Here is a 20,103-nt window from a genome sequence, read left to right as displayed (position 1 = left end):
GAAATGTTCAACACTGAGAGCAAAGTATATTTATGAAATGAAATGAAAAGAGAAAAGCTTTACCTGCGAGCTGATATATTCAACACAGCTGGCCCAGTGAATGTACTGTAGGTAGCAGTCTGATACTGTAGGCCTACAGTAATCTATGGGAGAAAACAGAAAGTTGTGATTCAGACACCAATGCCTTACAATTTAATTTAATTCAATTCAATATAATTCACCGGATTAGTAACATGTTCATATTTTATGCATAATTTGTTAACAAAGGTTGTTCTTGACAACCTGAAACCTAGCCTGATGCTTGCCCAACATAGCAACAAGTAGTGCATGCGCCCTGGTTTCCGAGTATTGTAGTTCATTCACTGATAACAGGTTAATGGATAACTCATCACTTTGTCCCAAGGAAATAAAACATCTACGATTTGAACGTATTTGTAAACTGGTCTATTTAATTCATTTTAATTCGATTCAATTCACTCAAGTACAATTCATTAGACCGGCTTAAACTTTTTGGTAATTAACATTTCTTAAAGTCTGTAATGAATTAATTCCTACCTGATCACCGGCTGGTACAGGATTGCCAATATTACATGAGCGTATGCGTGTGGTTGTCGATACAGAACACGATACAATGATACCCTGTGGACAATAATGACAGAGATTTTAAGTTTCAGTTTCAGTCAGGGGATTATTTCACCTTTGACCTTGAGAGATGCAACATAAGACATGAGCTATAAACCCGGTCGCAAAGGCTTTCGATAAATAAATTTAAGGGCGTCTTGAATACCTCATTGTATCTTCTGTACAAATCAAGTTCGGATTACTTCATTACGTCATCGTGATGTTTTCACCTTACACAAGGTGATACACACTATGAATATGACTGACAAAGAAAGCGGACAAAATATACAGTTCCTCAGGTAGATAAAGGAACATCCCTTCACTGCTATTATGTAAAAATGTGTAGAACAGGTGTCACATGCATATTCACTTTTTACATAATAGCAGTGAAGGATGTTCCTTTGTCTACACTGTACCTGAGGAACTGTATATTTTGTCCGCTTTCTTTGTCAGTCATATTCATAGTGACACAACGCTATTGTAATGGTTTTTGGTCAATTTTTCAAAAGCCATTGGAATGGTATTTACCATGGTATGTTAATTTTCATTACCTCATCAATTTTTCTCCAAGTTTACAACTTCAAGTTCACAAATAATGTTATTTCTCGTCAGTCAAAAGAAAAGAAAAGAAAAGAGATAACCAACAAAAATGATAAATTTACAGGGAAAGAAAGAGAGAGGGAGAGAGAGAGAAAAAGAAAAAAAAGAAGAAGACGCCATATCCCCCTCAATTATTGAAGCCACTTTACATTGTTGCTTACTGTGTTTGATCGTAGAACATTGACGAAGAATAGACCAGGTGGTTCGACGATGTCGAGTACGGAGAGGAAAGCGTCTTCGCCGCTGTTCATGACTTCGACGGTGAGCAGAAAGGTTTCAGCCTTTCCGATCATCAGTTCCGTGGTCGAACTGAATGATGATGACGAAGGAAAGGCATAGAGAGATAGAAGATTTTTATGATCTTCAACATTACAGCAACATAATATATTAGAAACGGAAATTCATAAAAATAAAAACGAGAATGGGAAAATAAAAAAGAAGAGTTTAGAGTTTCATCGTTTCCAGTTATCAGTTGTCGAACTGGATGATTGTGAAAAACGAAGGTGCCGAAAGACAGACGAAGACAATGCGCTTATTACAATATTTAACACAAATAAATGTAGCCTAATATCATGATAAAACTGGAATTAGTATTCTTTTATATTGAGAAAGAAAAGTAAAGCGAGGAACCAAAATCGAAAGAGCGATTATTAAAAGTAGTTTGCAGAAGAAGAAGAAAAAGAAAAAAGAAGAAGAAGAAGCAGAAGAAGAACAAAGAAGAAGAAGAAGAAAAAAAATACGGAGAAGAGAAAACGAGGAACAATTACAAATATAAATAAAACAAAACAACAAAACAATGAAAATTACAAGACATCTTACACAATTGTCTGAACTGCAAGATCTGGATAGCATGTTTCACCGGCACAGTCCCTGGCAAAGACAAGCTACAATCCAAGAAAAATAGGAGAGAAAGAGGAAATAAGCAGAATGCTAAATAAATCTGACAAAACCCTATAATTCTGTTTTTATTTCACTGACAATATTGCTTTATGGGGCAGAATCCTGGACAGTAAGAAAAGGAGATAGCAACAGGCTTCAAGTTGCTTTTCAAATGGGAAATATCTAATGACAATGTATACCCAAAATGTAATATCAAAGAGGATATTAATCACGCATTTTATATATCGAATGCAAACTATACAAGCCCTTTATTAAACACCTGAAACAAAATATTAAGAGATATATACCAAGTAAAGATATTGACGTCCAGTATCCAATACTTGCTCAAAATGATTGTGAAAATCATTGTACTTTATTCCTAACTATAACTTTTTGGACCATTTAGAAATTTGATTGATAATCGGAATATGACAGGAATAGACAAACAAAACGTGGCTTCCAAACAAATTTTCCAAAGAGAAATTATAAAAAGATTGGAAAGTCAGTCAAATATAAATGTGACCAGAAAGCACATGTTTTTACCAAAAGAGTTGAACAAAATTATTAGTACGATTCTTATGTTAATCATGAATTAAATGCTTTGCAAAACAAAACTTAATTTCCATTCTTTATTATGCCATTAATGGTGCTTGCTTTGTGATTATATAAGTTTAATTTGTATCATTGTATCTTGGAATGTAAACCATGTTATACCTAATAAATCCTCTGATGAGGCAACGAAAAAAAAAACAGACTTCAAGTGTTTGAAATGGCATGCCTCCTCGCATAATGGGGATGATAAGACTTAGACAAGATAAGATCCGAAACACACACATCAAAGAATCCCCCAACCTCCTTCAAGATGTTATGGAAAAATCTCCATTAAAAGACTCAAATATTTTGGTCACGTCCTAAGAATGAAACCCACAAAATACCCCCAAAATTGCTGTTAAAGCAAACGTCACAAAAAATCGACCCAGAGGCCGTCCGACCAAAAGATGGCTTGACTGCATCTCATAACAAGGCTGACAGATGCATTAAGACTGGCTGCAGACAGAAATACCTGGCATACCATCATCAATACAAAATCCATCAAGAGGCCCCTTGCTTGCGTGGACGACATACGTCTAGACAAGTAAATCATATCACTGACATCAAATTTACAAATTTACAAACGGTGAAGATTAAACGAATGGAATTGTCTACTTTTTTCATTTCAATTACTGTAGGTGTGAAAGCGGACCCCCACTGAGCCCTTAATAGATCCAAATCAAATATAACAATACAACATAGAGAGTTTAATATGTGGTCACGAGCCCCGTTGAACAGAAAAGCTTGATTGAGGATGACCCTGTGTCCCCCCCCCCCCCGTGGCGAAACTAGAGTTGTTTTTGTGTTTTTTTGTTTGGGGGGGGGGGGTGTGGAGTCAACTCTTCTTCAAGCCACCCATCTCCCAAAAATATAGTTGTATGGCAAATGATTGTAGAAATTGAACGCAAGAACCCCCAGATCCTTAAACCCCCAAACCCCCAAAGCCACAAAAATATTTTTCTGGAACCTCTTTTGACCCCTCCCTTAGTGGGACCCAGAGTACCATAGACAAATATAATACAATTTACCGAGTTGAGTGTCTGGTTATTGACGGCGTTAGACATGATTGGTTGTACAGCAGAGTCTGATTGAGATGTCTGAGCCACACTGTGAATCAGCCGAAGACTCATTGGGGTCTGCTTGTCTCGAATGGTAGGCTGCAAAAGGAAATAATAGAAAATGTTTAATTTAATACTGCTTAACATATTCTAGAATACATGAATGTAATTCTCTTCTGAGCATGATGAAGTCGGGAAGGTGAAAATACATGAATCCATCCATTTATCTCTTAATAATAATAAAAAAACATTTTACGTCTAGTTACAAGATTTTGAAACATGATCCCATTTCCGTTTTAATTGGTTGGCTGCATTACTTTCAAATCATTTTTATGTAATTTTAGTGTCCCGTTTAATGACTATTAAAGGTATGTCCCATTTACAGGCCGAAAAATAATGAGGTTAAATTCCAACATCATTTGAAAGACAATACTAATTTAATGCTACCCTCAAAACAAAAATTCTTAGAAATGTCTTTTAGTGAGAAAATAACGACCATACCAGGACACTGCTAATGTTTGAATTTCACAGATAGGACATACATGACATATTCATAATTGCTGCAAAGTTCTACAGAATTTGATGTTGGCTGCAAAAGGGACATAGTATCTTTAATGCACACGAGGCGTCATTTTGCTGACACATGACTGCGTCAGCGACTTGCATTGTCTTTGCCGTGCCATGTAGTTTCACCCGAGGTGTCAATTCGATTGCGCTTTCACCTGCACTAATCAAACATGTGGATACAATTAGCACACAAACAAGTAATTAAACGCAATGTTTGCACAATTCATTTTACATTTGTTTTTATATTATCACCTTTACAAGGTGCGTCAACCAGCGTCAACAAATACTGACGGAGTTCTGCGTCAATCAAATGACGCATCGTGTGCCACGGACATAATGTTCTTATTGTAACAATGGCTACTGACCTGAATATATGCAGCATGTGTCATGCATGTCCGTTGTTCAATTGGCGCACTGATTTGATGGCGAAGAGTAGCGATGTTGTTAGTGATGAATGCAGCTCGACGGTTGATTACTTGTCTCAGTGAGTCCAAGACAATCTCGTATGAAAAATCTGGTAAAAAGGAACGACATCGTGATAACTAATCAACTTAAGAAGAAGGGAATGAAATATTTTTAGAGTAGGAGGAACATGAGCACACAGGGAACAGGATATTTTCATAGTGTGTTCACGTAAACTGTACATCTTTGTAGACAAACTATTGGTAAACTCCAGGGGAGTGTTTCACAAAGACTAAGATCGACTTTAAGTTCTATGACAGGCTGCTCATGCCATTGGTTGCTATCACCATTGGTCTCTCAATTATGATCTTTAGATAATATTTTTTCCTTCAATAATGAACTATCGAAAAAGGTAAATTCTGTAGATTTGTGACCACGTTTTGTACCTAAATTGAGAAACCAATGCCAGGAATAGTTAGAGAAACTAGTGGCATGAATGGCCTGCCAATAGTTAAGTCCAACTTTAATAAAGTTTATCTTAGTCTTTGTGAAACACCCCTGGCATAATAAGGACGGTTGTAGATGACTAATTAACCAAGGTCATTGACTAGCAGGACGGTATGGGAGGGTCGTACTGTCTTCTTTAATTTCACTTTTCAACTCGCCTGTCAATGTCTTTCTGGGTCGTTATTCTTTCGCCATTCAGTGGAGAGGGGGGGGGGGGGACTGGTCTCACGCCCCCTCGTACCTCTGTCTACCCCGCTGCCCCGTATGTGTGTGTGTGTGTGTGTGTGTGTGTGTGTTTTTATATTTTACTCACCTAAATTAGCTGGTAATCCTTGACCCATGTAGTGAATGCACACGACAACATTAAACCTTAGGAATAAAAGAAGAAAAAAAATCGAAACAGATATAAAAATCGAAACAGATATGAAAATATCACATAAAGGCGTATGGTATTAGAGGAATAAGGAGATAGGATGAAGAGAGGGGAGATCGGGAGATGAAGACTAGATTGACAGAGAGAGAGAGAGATAGAGAGAGGGGGAGGGGAAGGGAGAGGGAGATGTAGGGAGAAGGGGGTGGGGAGGGGTGGATAAAGGGAGGAAGGGCAGTACAGGGGGAGAGATAGACATTAAAGAGAGTGAATAATATACAATTCTGATTGGAAATTGTCAGAGTTCGAATCATAATGTTTTGTGTTACCCTGTCACCAGAACACCTCTTGATGTTGTCTCATCCTGTACATCCAGATCAATGGCGTTCTCCTCAGGATATATTTCTGCAACGGTCCAAACTACTGCTCTCGACCTGTTCAACAAAACAAGAAACGATTTAAAATCAGTTCGACCCCAAGCGAATGGTGGGGTAGGGGGAGGGGAGAACAACCGACCCGTTCTCGCCAAACCAAGATTGTGCACTCTTATATATGTCAGGAGATGAGTTTTTATATAAATTATTTTATCTCAATTCGTTGTCCATATGGTGTTGACATATCGTGTAATATATAGAAGCATAAGATCTCACATCGTATGAGGAACAAACAATTCTACCGATACACCTTTTAAATATTTTGAAATATTCATGTTGTTTGGATGTTTGCTTACCGAAAGATTATCGCGGTTTGAGACTCGTGTGCTCCAACAGCGAAATCTAGAAGAGATCAGAGGTAGAGATAACAAAAAGTTTCCTTTTTACCACTTTTCTCTGTTATAAGAAATAGTCTTTATATGATTGAACCCTATGAAATATTTTAGGCAAGTTTATTTATTTTTAATTTAGCGCCATTTTGCTAGTGACTAAAAATGTGAATCCGACGTGATTTACATGTTAAAAGACAATAACGTTTCGTTGATGTGTTACCGGATTTCTCTCTCTATTTACATGTATGTATCTCTCTCTCTCTCTCTCTCTCTCTCTCTCTCTCTCTCTCTCTCTCTCTCTCTCTCTCTCTCTCTCTTTATATCTATTTCTGTCTCTTTCTCTCTCTCTCTCTCTCTCTCTCTCTCTTTCTTTGTCTCTCTAGTTAGCTACCTTATCGACCTCTCTAATTATTGCTCGGTCTGAAGGTTTTTCCTCAAAAACATTATGTTGACTTCTTCCCTACCCATATATAAATATAATTTGTTGAAAATTATCAAAATACATCATAAAGCATACACACTATAAATATCAGGAAATTACCTTGTGTAAAACTGAAGATTTATCAAATGTATTATTAAAAAATAGACCAATGTAAAAAAAATATCACCATGATATACGAGATCTGCAAAATCTTTTTAATTGGAGAATGTTTTTTCTCATCGGATATCGGGCTCATTATTTTCTATAATTGTTTTTAGTTCTACCTGTGTAAGTATCTTCTCCCGGTTTGGAGGTTGATTGCAAGATCTCTCCATTTCATGTTATCTTCTGCCATTCTGGTGTACTCTTGCAGTTTTTAGTCCACTCCAGTTCTTGACATTCTCTTCCCAGTTGATTCTGGGTTTACCTCTCGGTCTACTTCCTTCTTCTCTCCAACAATTTTTTTAGAGGCTTTGGTGCCTTTTAACATGACCAGAGTATTTGACTTTCTTTCCTAAACTAATCCTACCATTGCAATTTGCCTACGCCCTGCCATGTGCAATATCTCTCTGTTGGTTTTCATTCGTTTCCAGTATATTATCATCATTCTTCTGTAAATCCACATTTCAAAGTTTTTAGTTATATATTTTTATTACAAATGTTTTAGCTATTTCTTAGCTCACCCGGATATGTATTTTGATCAACGTCAAGTCCTGCTGACATCACAAAGCCGAAGAACCTCAAGGGTCTCCCTAAGACCGACGGACTCAAGGTCTACAGGAGATATGAAATGTATAATGGTTAACGTGATTAGGTATGTATGCTAAGAAAGAAGGATTAACATTTGTGGGGGAAGGCGGAAAATAAGCGTACATGTATCCTACTGGGATCTAATTCGCTAACTCTTTACTGAAACCTTCTCCTTTTCCTCTTCCGTCTTCTTCTTTTTTTTATTCTTCTATTTCTCCTTTTCTTCTTCTTCTCCTTATCCATCGCTCTTCATCATTGTTATCCACCCCCCCCCCCCAAAAAAAAGGTAGAACGTTGTTCTGTCTGTGTTGTGTGTGGAGAATGAGAGAGGGAGAATGAGAGAGGGAGAGGAGAAAAGGAGGGAAGAAAAGGAGGGGCGCATGTTCGGCAAATTATGGCGAGGGTGGGGAGGGCTGTGGGGAAGGCTGAGGGAGGGGGGGGGTCGTCTGCCCTAGCTCCCGTAACGATGTCCTCGATCGGGACTGACTAACCTGTTGTGGTGAGAGATTGAGAGGTAGGTTTATTCCTGATCCGTGGTAGATGAAAACCTTTCCGTCATTACCGCCATTACAGAAGGGTGCACCCACAGCCAAGTCTACAAACGGGTCCAAGTTGAGAGATAAGAAAGGAAACAAATACATGATAAAACACTAATAAAGAAAATTTAAAAGAAGTAATGAGGATGCGAAAAGTAATTGAAGAAAGATAAGAGAATGCAAGGCAAGAGATAGATAGAGAGAGAGAGAGAGAGAGGGAGAGAGAGAGAGAGAGAGAGAGAGAGAGAGAAAGAGGGAGAGAGTGAGAGGGAGTGAGAGAATGAGAAATGGAGGGAAGGGAAGGGGAGTGGGTGGAAGAAGGGGGAAGGAGACTGGATAATGAATATCAAAATACAGTTCTGCGGAGTTTGGGTGAGTCAAGGAAATAAAGACCCACAAATCATGAGGGCACACGTATATAGAGAGACAGATTTTTTTTCCTCAATTCCGATTTGTTTATCTTTACTAGTCAAATTTACTGTACCGTTATTTTCAGAAAGAAATGTTGGATCAAAAAGAATAATAATTGACCGTTAATAGACAAATCGTGTTTGTTTACTTTAAATTCTAAATAGATCAAGAAGTAAGACGTGGCTCACCATTAAATCCATCTTGGTTGATGTCGCCCAAAGCGGCGATAGAATAGCCAAAGCGACAGCCAGCACCAGTCCCAATGATGACGTCATTATCATCGAAGTAAAAACTTCCCTGTAGCAACAATTATAGATAGTCTTAGGGAAAACGTCTCAATTAAAAAAAAACGTATTGACTTTCTTGTATATCACGTAAGTCGAATAGGTACAGTGACATCAATGCGAAACACAAGATAAATATCGAACGCGATTTAAATATACGCATTGCACATAACTTTGCAAGATTTTGCAATTTTTTTAGTTATAACGATATCATTTACGCATCTAATAAACAAATGAATGAATGAACAAACAAACAGTGAATAAACGAACATAAAAAAATGAAGAAATTTATAAAAAATGTTTAGAAAAAGATAAATAAATGAATAAATATATTAACAAAAATTTATATTAATGATGAATAAATAAATGAATAGACAAATATGTATCGAATGAATGAATAACTAAATAAATATCTGAATAAAGTAACAACAAATAAGTGAATAGATACTAAAGTGAAATTTGCCAGATCTCGATTGAAGCAAATTTTTGCTATAGAGTGTTTACCTGTTGATCGTTGTAGTATATGAAGATTTTCCCAACATCCCATCCAGCGTCTATTGATCTCTCCTCATCAGTAAACATTGGCGCACCAATGACCAGATCATCAAATCTTTTGTGGGTGAGAGGTTGTTCAAGAAGTATTGTGTCATTACGTCATTGTAAATGTAAATGATGTTCGTCGTATGTATTCTTGAAGCTGCTGCACCATTTCGACATCAACAAAGGCTACCAACCTTTGGCAAATTTATGCCTAACTTTAGTTTATGTTTTGTGCCAACACGACCGCCTAATTACATGTAGCTTCTCCTAGGACTTGAGCAAATACCACACGATTCGGGGACAGAATTGGCCCTGAGTTGGTCGGATTCGTAGTTTGGAAAATATTCTAAATATTTTCATAGAGTAATCTTTATTTCTTTCATTCTTAAAAACAAATAAACTTATCTCTATCCTCTCTTTATTTACAATTGTCGTTTTCCGCTCATAGGCAGAAGGTCATTTGTACAAAAGTGTATAAACCCATCGAGACGCCTGCTGGATACGTGTTCATGAAAGTTAGGACTATGCGATCATTATTCATTTATGCACCGACGGTATATTCTCTGATACACACGTAAAGGTATTCAAGAGGTAATTCAAGAGGGCAAACCAATGTTTATTCATTAAGCACCTCAATTCCTTTGGCAGTGATTATTCTAAAATTGTGGGAAGTCTCCATGTGTAAAAAATCCGAGGATATTTGGTTGTCATTTGTACGAGTGCTTTCTCCGATGTGGCTTATTCTCTAATGCTATGGTCACATTATCCAAAAGTAACCTGCTCGGCGGCCGAGCGGCGAGTTTTTAACCAATTCTGCCCAGCGGCTGCCCGGCCACCGAGCGGCGGCCGCCCAGGCACCGCTCGTTTTTAGGGCATCGCTCGGTCGCCGCTGAAGTTTTAGCGCGGAATTAAAATTTGGGCGGCGCCTGCTCACTTTTCACTCGCCGCCCAAAATACGCTCGGTGCCTGGGCGGTCGCCGCCCGGGCACCGACCTAATCGCTGGGCGATGCCTAAATTCCAGCAGCGACCGAGCAGGCTACTGATCGGTCGGTCGCTGCTCTGATTTGTGACCATAGCTTTATCGGCAATATATTTTTAAAATGTATACTTATGAATAATTTGGATGTCTATGCGTCAATCTTTTTATTGCAAAGAAAGCCCAGAATTTCAAAACTAATGATATATAGGGACTTTTAGATTTGCACGACGAGAACGTGGACTGCGACGTCAGACGTGTGACATCCTTTTAAGGCAATGTGACGTCCTTTTAAGGCACTGGCAGTGACGTCACATTGCCCTAAAAGGATGTCACACGAGCAGTCCACGTTCTCGTCGTGCAAATCTAAAAGTCCCTAATGACAAAAACCTACCCATCGTTATTGAGATCCGAAGTAGCTAAGGCATGGCCAAAATACGTGGCTAAATCGCCATCAGTGATTATATCATACTCCATGAAGGCATCATCGTACAAGAACACCTATTTACAAACAAAAGTAGGCAATTATAAAGGGAAAATAAGTCATAACTTCAGGCGGACATTACATTGTCGTTACATAATGACAGTTTGGAATGCAAACCACAAAATCTAAAATTACAACTGAAATGAATTTTGCACATTGCACATCTGAAAAATGTGTAAAATACATGCATTTAGCAATTTTCTAGACACTTCTCCAATAATCTTGTCAAAATGTTGCTTTGAATTCCTCAAGGGTTTGGTGTCCCTCAGGCATCCGTATTAGGGCCACTCATGTTCACCTACAAGACTTTAGTGAAAGATATGATCAACGTTATATCAAAACACTGTAATTATTACAATTTTTAACATTATGATCATCATTATCATCAAGGAAGTACAGGATTTTTCTTTGCAAATCAGGATAACACTAACGAAAATTTGTATCCATGGCGACGGCCGTCTGCATGATTCAAGTCAAAACGAATTTATACTCTTACTAACCCGCCCAAATCCATGATCCCAGCGTGGTGCGGCAATGGCAACTTCTAAGGTGGGGCCATCCCGAAAATTTCCAAATGCAACAGCGTGACCTGTCAATAAAAACATAAACAATAATTAGAATATGATAACAGATATATCAATATACCGAATCTGCGAAGTTGTTTAAAAAAGCAAACGTAATTGATATAAAAATATCGTCTTTAAAAAAAGTTAAACTATGAAATAAAGTACTGTACCCACTCAACAGTTCAGTTGCAATGATACATAGACTGATTTTATTTTGAAAGCGAAAATTTACTCATGAAGGATATTTGTCAATCTCTGTTAATCTCTGTTTTAGATTTGAAATACATACAATGCAAAGCACTAATTGCCTCCCTCACCCTATCCACATGTGTTGGATTTAGGACTCAATTTGTAATGTTTATTGGATGGAATAGATGCCTGGTAAACCAGAGGATTAAGAAGAAGAGGAGGAGGAGGAGGAGGAGGAAGAAGAAGAAGAAGAAGAAGAAGAAGAAGAAGAAGAAGAAGAAGAAGAAGAAGAAGAAGAAGAAGAAGAAGAAGAAGAAGAAGAAGAAGAAGAAGAAGAAGAAGAAGAAGAAGAAGAAGAGAAGAAGAAGAAGAAGAAGAAGAAGAAGAAGGCTTTCTCGATATTGGATAATTTATTAAATCGCACCAGCATTCCCCCATTCATACTTCCATTCAACGTCTCAACATGAAGAACGTCTAGGAATAACTTATAAATATACAGTAACAACCAAATTGATCCCTCATTGAGAAGAAAAAAAACACCAACAAACATACCCAAACGTTTGGATAATTAATCTAAGATATTTGAGACGTCTGTTGACTAACCAAAGTAATATTCAAAATCGAGATTAAAGCGGCATGTTTGTGGAAAATAGAACAGAGCAGACGCATCGGTAATCCCATCATTTGTGTACCAAATACGACCTGAAGAGAACGAGAGAAAAATAAATCACATTGGTCATGAAATAAACATTAGTTAAGTCTAAGAATATGAACACATTAGTCTCAGACGGTCTTTAAAGTGTCTACCTGTCGAACCTAAGATCGTCGGTTCAACTTCTACCGAGGCGGATCACCGAAGCCTGCTTTGTGTGTTATAGATGCCACTCCCTGGTTTCATAGACGCAGGCGAGGTTAAAGCGGAAAGCACTCAATTTCTCGGATAGGATGTTAAATGGGGCCCCGCGTAGGTGTCAATATAAACCCACTGCATTATTCGTATGAGATAAGGCGGAAACCCCGGTGCAGTGGTCCACCTGCAAACTCCCAATATAACGGGAGGAGAGACCCGAGGGTTACAGTGATTCAGTTCATTATTCCCCTCTCACGTACGCACAGATGACGCCAAATACTAATACTGCTGCTGCTGCTCCTCCTAATACTACTACATCTATTTTTAATGATATTGATAATGATAATAACATTGATAATTGATTAATGAATTCTCCTGTACTCATGTTATTATATTCCATGTACCAGTCGTATTTTTTCTATTCTGTATTAAAGGTAACATAATTTTTGCTCTGTGAGGGAAATTTTGTATCTTACCATTCCACAAACAGCCTCCGGTAGCACCGTATACAATCTTAGTCTGTTTGGATTAAAAAAAGAAGTTAAATTAAGAATAAAATGGACAAATTAGATGGACAAATTAGATGGACAAATTAGATGGACAAATTAGATGAACAAATAGATGAAGAATTTATTAAGTCTATTGATATGAGCAGGTTGTATCATCTAAAAACCAAGTTTAAGTACATGTATGTGGTTTTAGATACCTGCATGGGCAGTTTATCAGTTGCAGAAGTGCCGTGGTCTAGTGGACACTTTTCTGGACCGAAGATTACATATGGTCCGCACTTCGAGTCCCGCCGCAGCATTAATGTCCTTTGGCAAGACATTAATCTACATTTGCCACTCTCCACCCAAGTGTTAAATTGGTACCGGTTGGAAGGTTTTTTGTTAATGCTGTGAACACCGGAACCGGGCGTGACTTGAAATCGCGTGAGGTGCGTTGAACACGAGGCGTCATTTTATGTCGTAGTGACCTATGCAGTCTGTTATGCAACATACCCCTGGGCCCCGTCTTACAAAGAGTTGATATCAATCGTAACTTATTTGCGATTGATATCAATCGTAAATATGTACATAAGAGATAGGAGACTGTAAACTTGCGATTGATTGGAGGACTTACGATTGATTTGGATCGATCGTAACTCTTTGTAAAAGAGGGGCCCTGTACGTCAGTGACATGGCGCAAAAGAGGAATGCAAGATGTACGGTTCAATCCTTGAATTGAATTATATGTACTAGCAAATGCTCTAATTCACTTTAAAATCCTGGCCCCGCAACTCAAAGAAAATATAGCGATTTGATTGATATTTTTCAATTGATCGTGATGTACAATCGATTGTTTAGTAGTGTGTTACAGGGCCAGGACGCTGATTAGCGCAGGCCACTGACGCAATCATAATAACGCCTCGTGTGCAGCGGACACGAAGATTACTTACATCTCTCACAGCAGCGCTGCCACCAAACTCGCAACGGTATTTGGTGCGATAAGCCACCGAGTTAGCTAACAATGATAAAACAAATGTATGAAGGCAAAATCAGACTTATGGGTGACGCAGAATTATTTTATTAACCCGTAGCAGTTCCGTGTCGCCTCTTGGTGAGACTTTAAACAAAAAATAATAATCAGGGATTTGAGGAATAAGACATTATACATGAGCAGAAAAAAAAGCAAAACTTTGTGTTGAGTGAATTGTTTTTTTCATGAATAATAACGATTTAAATGTTCGTAGTCATTACAGCCTCTTAATCGGCATTATCTTTGTTGTTGTTTGGTACGAAGACTGGATAATAAGTATGTAGAACCCTCTGTCTATAAATCTATCACATTTAAATTGAGCATAGATTTTTGTTTAAAGAAGAAAGAAAAGAAAGTAAAAAGAAAGAAAGAAAGAATTAAAGAAAGAAAGAACAAAAGAAAGTCAAATCTCACAAGCGCAAGGGTTGAAATTAACAGCTGTGTTCAAAAGACCGGGATCGGGTGATCTCAGACCCCCATTGATGACGAAACAGCCACCTCGTAAGTATCGGTCTACATCTTGATTTTGATTCATAGTTTGATAGGAGTACAGCGGTCTGCATACCTAGATTACCAAGGAGATAAAAAAATGATAATTTTGAACATTTTGGATTTATATCACCTAGTACATCTACGTTGGCTTTAAAGCAATCTACATTATATATTGCTCATTATTTGTTCTCATCATCAGTTTCAGAACTGTAAGATGATGTTAGGTATAAATGATATCATTCATTATTTAATAATAACCAACCCTGAACCGTCTGTGCCTCTACTCTGCAGGGTAGAACCTGATTGGCTATCGTCATCATTACCACCACCATCACAATCATCACCATCATCATCATCATCATCATCATCATCTCAATGATCATCATCACTTACACCCTTACCATTATCATCTCTATCATCATTATCATCATCAATATCATCACCTACACCATCACTATCATCGCCACCACCACCGCCACCACCATCACCACCATCATCATCATTACCACAACCATCATCATCATCATCATCATCACCCCCACCGTCATCATCATCACCATCATCATCATCATCATCATCATTACCACAACCATCATCATCATCATCATCATCATCATCATCACCCCCACCGTCATAATCGTCACCATCATCATCATCATCATTACCACAACCATCATCATCATCATCATCATCATCATCACCACCACCGTCATCATCACCATCATCATCATCATCACCACCACCACCACCACCACCACCACCACCATCATCATCATCACCTACACCCTCACCATCTCCATCATCATCATTATCATCATCATCATCATCATCATCATCATCATCATGCATCATCATGTACACGATTCCTTTGTCATGATATAATGTGTTCCCTGATATTTTGAAGCGCCTTGAGCATTTAATAAGAATGGATAATGGCGATATTTACTTATCATCCTCATATTCATCACCACCATTATCATCATCATTATCATCATCATCATCATCATCCTCATCAGTGGTAGTACTTTTGAACCGATGTTATGAGTATACATACCACGACTGATCCATCCGGGCCTCCACTCTGTAAGGTAGACCCTAACCACTGACCTGAAGCATTCGTTGACTGGAAGTCCGGGTTGTTAGTGTCCAGGTATTCATTCCCTATAAAAATACAATGGCGTACAACATCATGTAGACAATGTATTTTATTTGTCTCAATATTGACAACGACAAGAATTGTGGTAGCATTTCGTTGCTTACACGAATAAATGCATGGCTAACATTTACATAAAGTATCTCATATCACGGGAGGGGGGGGGCACACCATTTTCTCTATTACACAGTACGCGTAATATATATCTTTTTTTATTAAGGGTCTTCCTTTTACGTACCTGGCCGCCATCCTTCTCTTTTTCTCCTTTATGCTCTTACTTTCATTGGAGGCACAAGCCCCTAGGATCTCGTTATTACCCATTGCTTCTACAATATACGTAAATTGAAATTTACCTGACTTGAAACATGCGAAAACTATTAAATACGCGAGAATGGCAGAAATCAAAGTGGCCGCTGACCTGTCTAAAATGATCACCTTTGCCGTTTCTTAACGTTTACAATATATAACAAATTGACTGTGTAAGGAATATTATAAAAAAGTATATCTACGTCATGTCAGTTAATTATTTTATGATTATATTTGAAAAAATAACCAGAAATCCAGAATTAAGAACAAACATAGGCCAAGTCATTGTTGTATCAAATGCGATTTATAGTCTGCATCTATTAAAATCAAGTGCTTTCTAAAAAGCGAATAATATTTGCAGGATACCCGGAAGCTCAGTCTGTCGACGCGATAATAACATTACAAGGAAACATACAAACAATAGAAGTGCGTGTAAGGTGAGCTATGCTTACACATTGATCACAAATATTATTGAAATCTGATATTGCTTTAAGTAAATCCAATGTCAAGACTAATGATATAAAAACGATTATAGTCAACCATAATGAGTTTTTGGGCGAAAGCAAAACTCGTTTGTACGTTTTCAATTGTCATTTATCATATTAAACCACACTGTAATTAGTAAAGGTATCGATGATACTCTTCGTATCTAATTTCTGTATACACGAGAGCTTTGCAACTCTCCAGACAGGTTTGCTAGATACATATCATGTTCAATGAAAAGTTTGTAACTCCATCAAATTATTTTGTCTTGTCTATAATTATACAGCCTGCTACCCAATAAATATCTTTAGATTCTACTTCAAATAAGAAAAATCATTTTCTCGATGAAATTTCACGGGTTGACTATTCTTGTACGTGATTCGCATTAAACTATGAAGATTTATCAATAGGCTATGATTCATTATTTAATTACTTGCAACTCGAGTTTGTCTGTTATGCCAAATAAACAAGGAATGTTGTATAACTTCTAATTATAATCCATTAACAGCATGCGAGTTTATTTCCTTGTTGAAATAGACGTTACAAAAGAAAAAATTTAAAAGTACAAACAAACAGAAATAATTGATCAAATAGGCATATTTTCTATTTGTATATGACTTGACTCTTTACTTCTCCTAGGACACCTACTCCCTAGGACAACTACCCCCTCGGGCAATCACCCTCTAGGACCACTTCCCCCAGGACAACTACCCCCTAGGACAACTCCCCGAAAATGGCCTAGTCGGGGACACCTAATGATCCGTAAATCTCTCACAAGCAATCAGAACTGGGAGGAGGGATGGGAGGTGGGGGAGGAGGGAGGGGATGTGGGGGAGGGGGAGGGGATGTGGGGGAGGGGAAGGGGAGGAGGGGAGGGGGCAAGAGAGCGCTTACACAAATTTGAGCACATTTTCTATTTGTGTATTTAAGGCATGCCAAGTTGAATTTTGCTTTGAGGTAGGGGTGGGGTGGGAGAGTATGGCCATGTGCCCCTCGTGGTTCCCCCAAGATTCGTCAATGCTGGGCCAACAAGCGACGTTCCTCGCCGACTTTAGCCCTATCACCAAATTCGACGAGGGACCGTAATATACTGCCGCCAAACAGACACGAAAGGAAACGCAACTCACCTGTTGTATCCACAACTATCTCCTGGCAATCGGCCCGTGTCCCGATCGATGTATCTATGGGGCACTTGTAGAGGGCCCCGCTCCTTACTATCGACTGGTCCGCGGAATACCCCGATGACATGGCCCGAGGTGCCCCTACCAGTAACCTATGGATAAAAGAAGATGGTAGAATGGTAGAATAGTAGGAGAGAGAGAGAGAGAGAGAGAGTAGGGGAGAGACAGAGAAGAAAGAGGGGAGAGAAAGGAGAGAGAGGGAGAGAGAGAGAGAGAGAGAGAGAGGAGAGAGAGAGAGAGAGAGAGAGGGGGAGAGAGAGAGAGAGAGAGAGAGAGAGAGAGAGAGACCCGAGTTATAACAGCATTATTTATATCCTTAACATCATCCTTTATATGATGTGCAGTTTATTTTCATTGCCCTTTTAACACCATCACATTCCCTTTACTTCATTGTACTCCACTCATCCTTGTTGACCTCCATCTCTTTCGTTCAACAGCATGGCTATTTGTTTTTAAAGCCTCTCTGCACTAGTTTGGTCAGGAGGGTTTAGACCTCCCTGCATGGTCACTGACAGGTGGTTACCTCATCAAATCAGCTCTCAATTAACACAAGAAAAAAGGGGACCATGGGGGACCAATGGTCACCGATTAGGCATTGTTTGCTATATAGAGGGTGCAAGTATAGCTATAAGTAATGCAGTGGCGCTTAAATGTATTGCTTGACATAAAATCACACAAATCAAAATATACAAAGAATTAAATAAAATTGACTCGCTAACTGCAAAATCGATAACATTTTCATAACCACACGCAACTACATGTATATGTGACGAGGGATATTTTGTACAGAAACATGAAAAATAGATAAAGAGATGGTATTAAATTGAGCGTATACGGGGTAAATGTGATAAACAATAAGATATCAAAGAAATTCCTACGTATGTTTGACATCCATAACCATTGAGGACAGATCATCCGAATTACTTTTGTGCTGGTTTTATGATCAGTCATGGAGGATTTCATGGAATACTTTAAAGGCCACATCACAATCGTTGTGAAGAGAAATTCCACGAAACCGGGAAAACAATCACTCTAATCGGATGACAGGATGGTATGATATAATGTTAATAGAATCAATTACGATCAATGACAGTCCCTTATTCAATCAAACGTAACGCATTTCCGTTTATACATTCCGAAAGGGAAGTTAAGGAAGCTAATATTCCATACTACTGTATCACATTTTATTCAATAACACCACATGCCTTTTTGTGATGGCAAATATTGTAGAGCGAAGGGGCGATTGGGCAGCTTGCCCCCCTCCCCGACAGATTTATAACCCGCAAATGAATATCACCTGATATTTTAGTGAGAAGGAGAGTTATTGTAAGGTAAATAGGCTTCAAACTTCTGTTATCACTACCTAAACAAATCATGGACATTTTCTTTTAAAAATCTTCTCTTGTGGTGGCCTCGCACAACGGTGGCTTAAAGAATAGATTATAATTATGAAGCCGAACCTTACACACGGGAATAATTGACTAGGGGGGAGAGAGAGAGAGAGAGAGAGAGGGAGGGGGGGGGCACTCTCTTTATTGAACCACGCATGAAACCACCAACAAATGAGAAATATTATGATATCGTCGTGGTATTTTGATGACTCTCATACGAAAGGTTCTTGGTTCGATCCCTGCTCTGTGCATACATCCTTGCAGGAAATGTTTGCCCACATTCAATCCCCTCTACCCAGCCGTAAACCATCCCTCGTAACGCCAGTCTGTCTGACGTGTGGATGTGCGTCAGTGACTGACGCATCATGCGCAGATGCGAGAGGACGAACGACGTAAACGTTGTAAACGTTGCGTCGAATTAATGGCGCATGGTTCAACGGTATCGTTTTCATAGGCTTTATCGTGTGCGACGGACATAGGACTAGATTTAGGTATACGCTTAATTGAATACGTCTCTCATTGCTGCAGTTACCCCTCCTCCTCCCCCATCCAACGTAAAAAAGAACAAACACGTTATCGATTTGTAATAATCTAACAAGAAAGCCGGAACTAGGGGTAAAGTTTGGGATTTAGTCATCGTTTCTAAATGAGAAAAACAAATTAATACAGAATATGTTTTATAAGGCAATTATTCTTTATTCCTATGAATTAAATAGGGTGTTTGATAAAAACTCATCATTTCCTTTTGTTTCCCCGAAATATAAAGCAGGCATAACTGTCAAATCATAGTTTGCACCAATCCACTGCTGCACTTTATCATCGACTCAATGTCATTGTCTCGTATTGGATCTGAAAGACAATTGACAGGCTGGAGTACCACGTGACTTATGCTCGACTGCCGCCGGGCTCTTTCTATAACACTTTCCTATGTAGTCCATCTACTTACCAAATCATTTCTTTTCCCAATTAATGCATTACCTCAAATGCTAAAGTATTGGAATATTTAATGTTTAGTTATGACCACAGGGCCAGAAAATAACTGTTGAAGACAAACATTACCTCGTCTGGTATCATGAAATGCTCACAGATCAAATCCAAGGTTTTAGTCAATTTGCAATATTATCATATAAATATATAAGAATTAATAGGATTAGTTGCTTTTGTCATTCATTTCATTTTGCTCGTCCGCTTTGCCCGTTCGCAAATGACT

The 20,103-nt window shown here is 38.5% G+C and overlaps 1 protein-coding gene across 2 annotated transcripts in view; it reads right to left on the bottom strand.

Annotated features, from left to right (window-relative positions):
* LOC100889527 (integrin alpha-V) overlaps nt 1-20,103 on the bottom strand; it is a 35,494-nt gene that overhangs the window by 9,048 nt on the left and 6,343 nt on the right. For both annotated transcript variants that reach the window (XM_030990097.1, XM_030990098.1), the window contains 21 exons: nt 17,449-17,594; nt 15,434-15,540; nt 14,302-14,452; nt 13,808-13,872; nt 12,846-12,888; nt 12,123-12,221; nt 11,265-11,353; nt 10,675-10,781; nt 9,268-9,373; nt 8,668-8,776; nt 8,024-8,127; nt 7,466-7,556; nt 6,326-6,371; nt 5,925-6,029; nt 5,539-5,594; nt 4,682-4,830; nt 3,720-3,848; nt 2,041-2,105; nt 1,383-1,530; nt 556-639; nt 64-143 (listed from right to left, as the gene is read on the bottom strand). In XM_030990097.1, coding sequence (XP_030845957.1) covers nt 64-143; nt 556-639; nt 1,383-1,530; nt 2,041-2,105; nt 3,720-3,848; nt 4,682-4,830; nt 5,539-5,594; nt 5,925-6,029; nt 6,326-6,371; nt 7,466-7,556; nt 8,024-8,127; nt 8,668-8,776; nt 9,268-9,373; nt 10,675-10,781; nt 11,265-11,353; nt 12,123-12,221; nt 12,846-12,888; nt 13,808-13,872; nt 14,302-14,452; nt 15,434-15,540; nt 17,449-17,594 — 2,079 coding nt within the window. The remainder of the gene's footprint in view (nt 1-63; nt 144-555; nt 640-1,382; nt 1,531-2,040; nt 2,106-3,719; nt 3,849-4,681; nt 4,831-5,538; nt 5,595-5,924; nt 6,030-6,325; nt 6,372-7,465; nt 7,557-8,023; nt 8,128-8,667; nt 8,777-9,267; nt 9,374-10,674; nt 10,782-11,264; nt 11,354-12,122; nt 12,222-12,845; nt 12,889-13,807; nt 13,873-14,301; nt 14,453-15,433; nt 15,541-17,448; nt 17,595-20,103) is intronic.

Source organism: Strongylocentrotus purpuratus, unplaced genomic scaffold (genome assembly GCF_000002235.5).
Source record: "Strongylocentrotus purpuratus isolate Spur 01 unplaced genomic scaffold, Spur_5.0 spur5_scaffold_19, whole genome shotgun sequence".
In the NCBI taxonomy this organism is placed as follows: Eukaryota; Metazoa; Echinodermata; class Echinoidea; order Camarodonta; family Strongylocentrotidae; genus Strongylocentrotus; species Strongylocentrotus purpuratus.
Note: the sequence above shows the minus strand (reverse complement) of the source record. Positions and strands in the feature narration are given on the sequence as shown.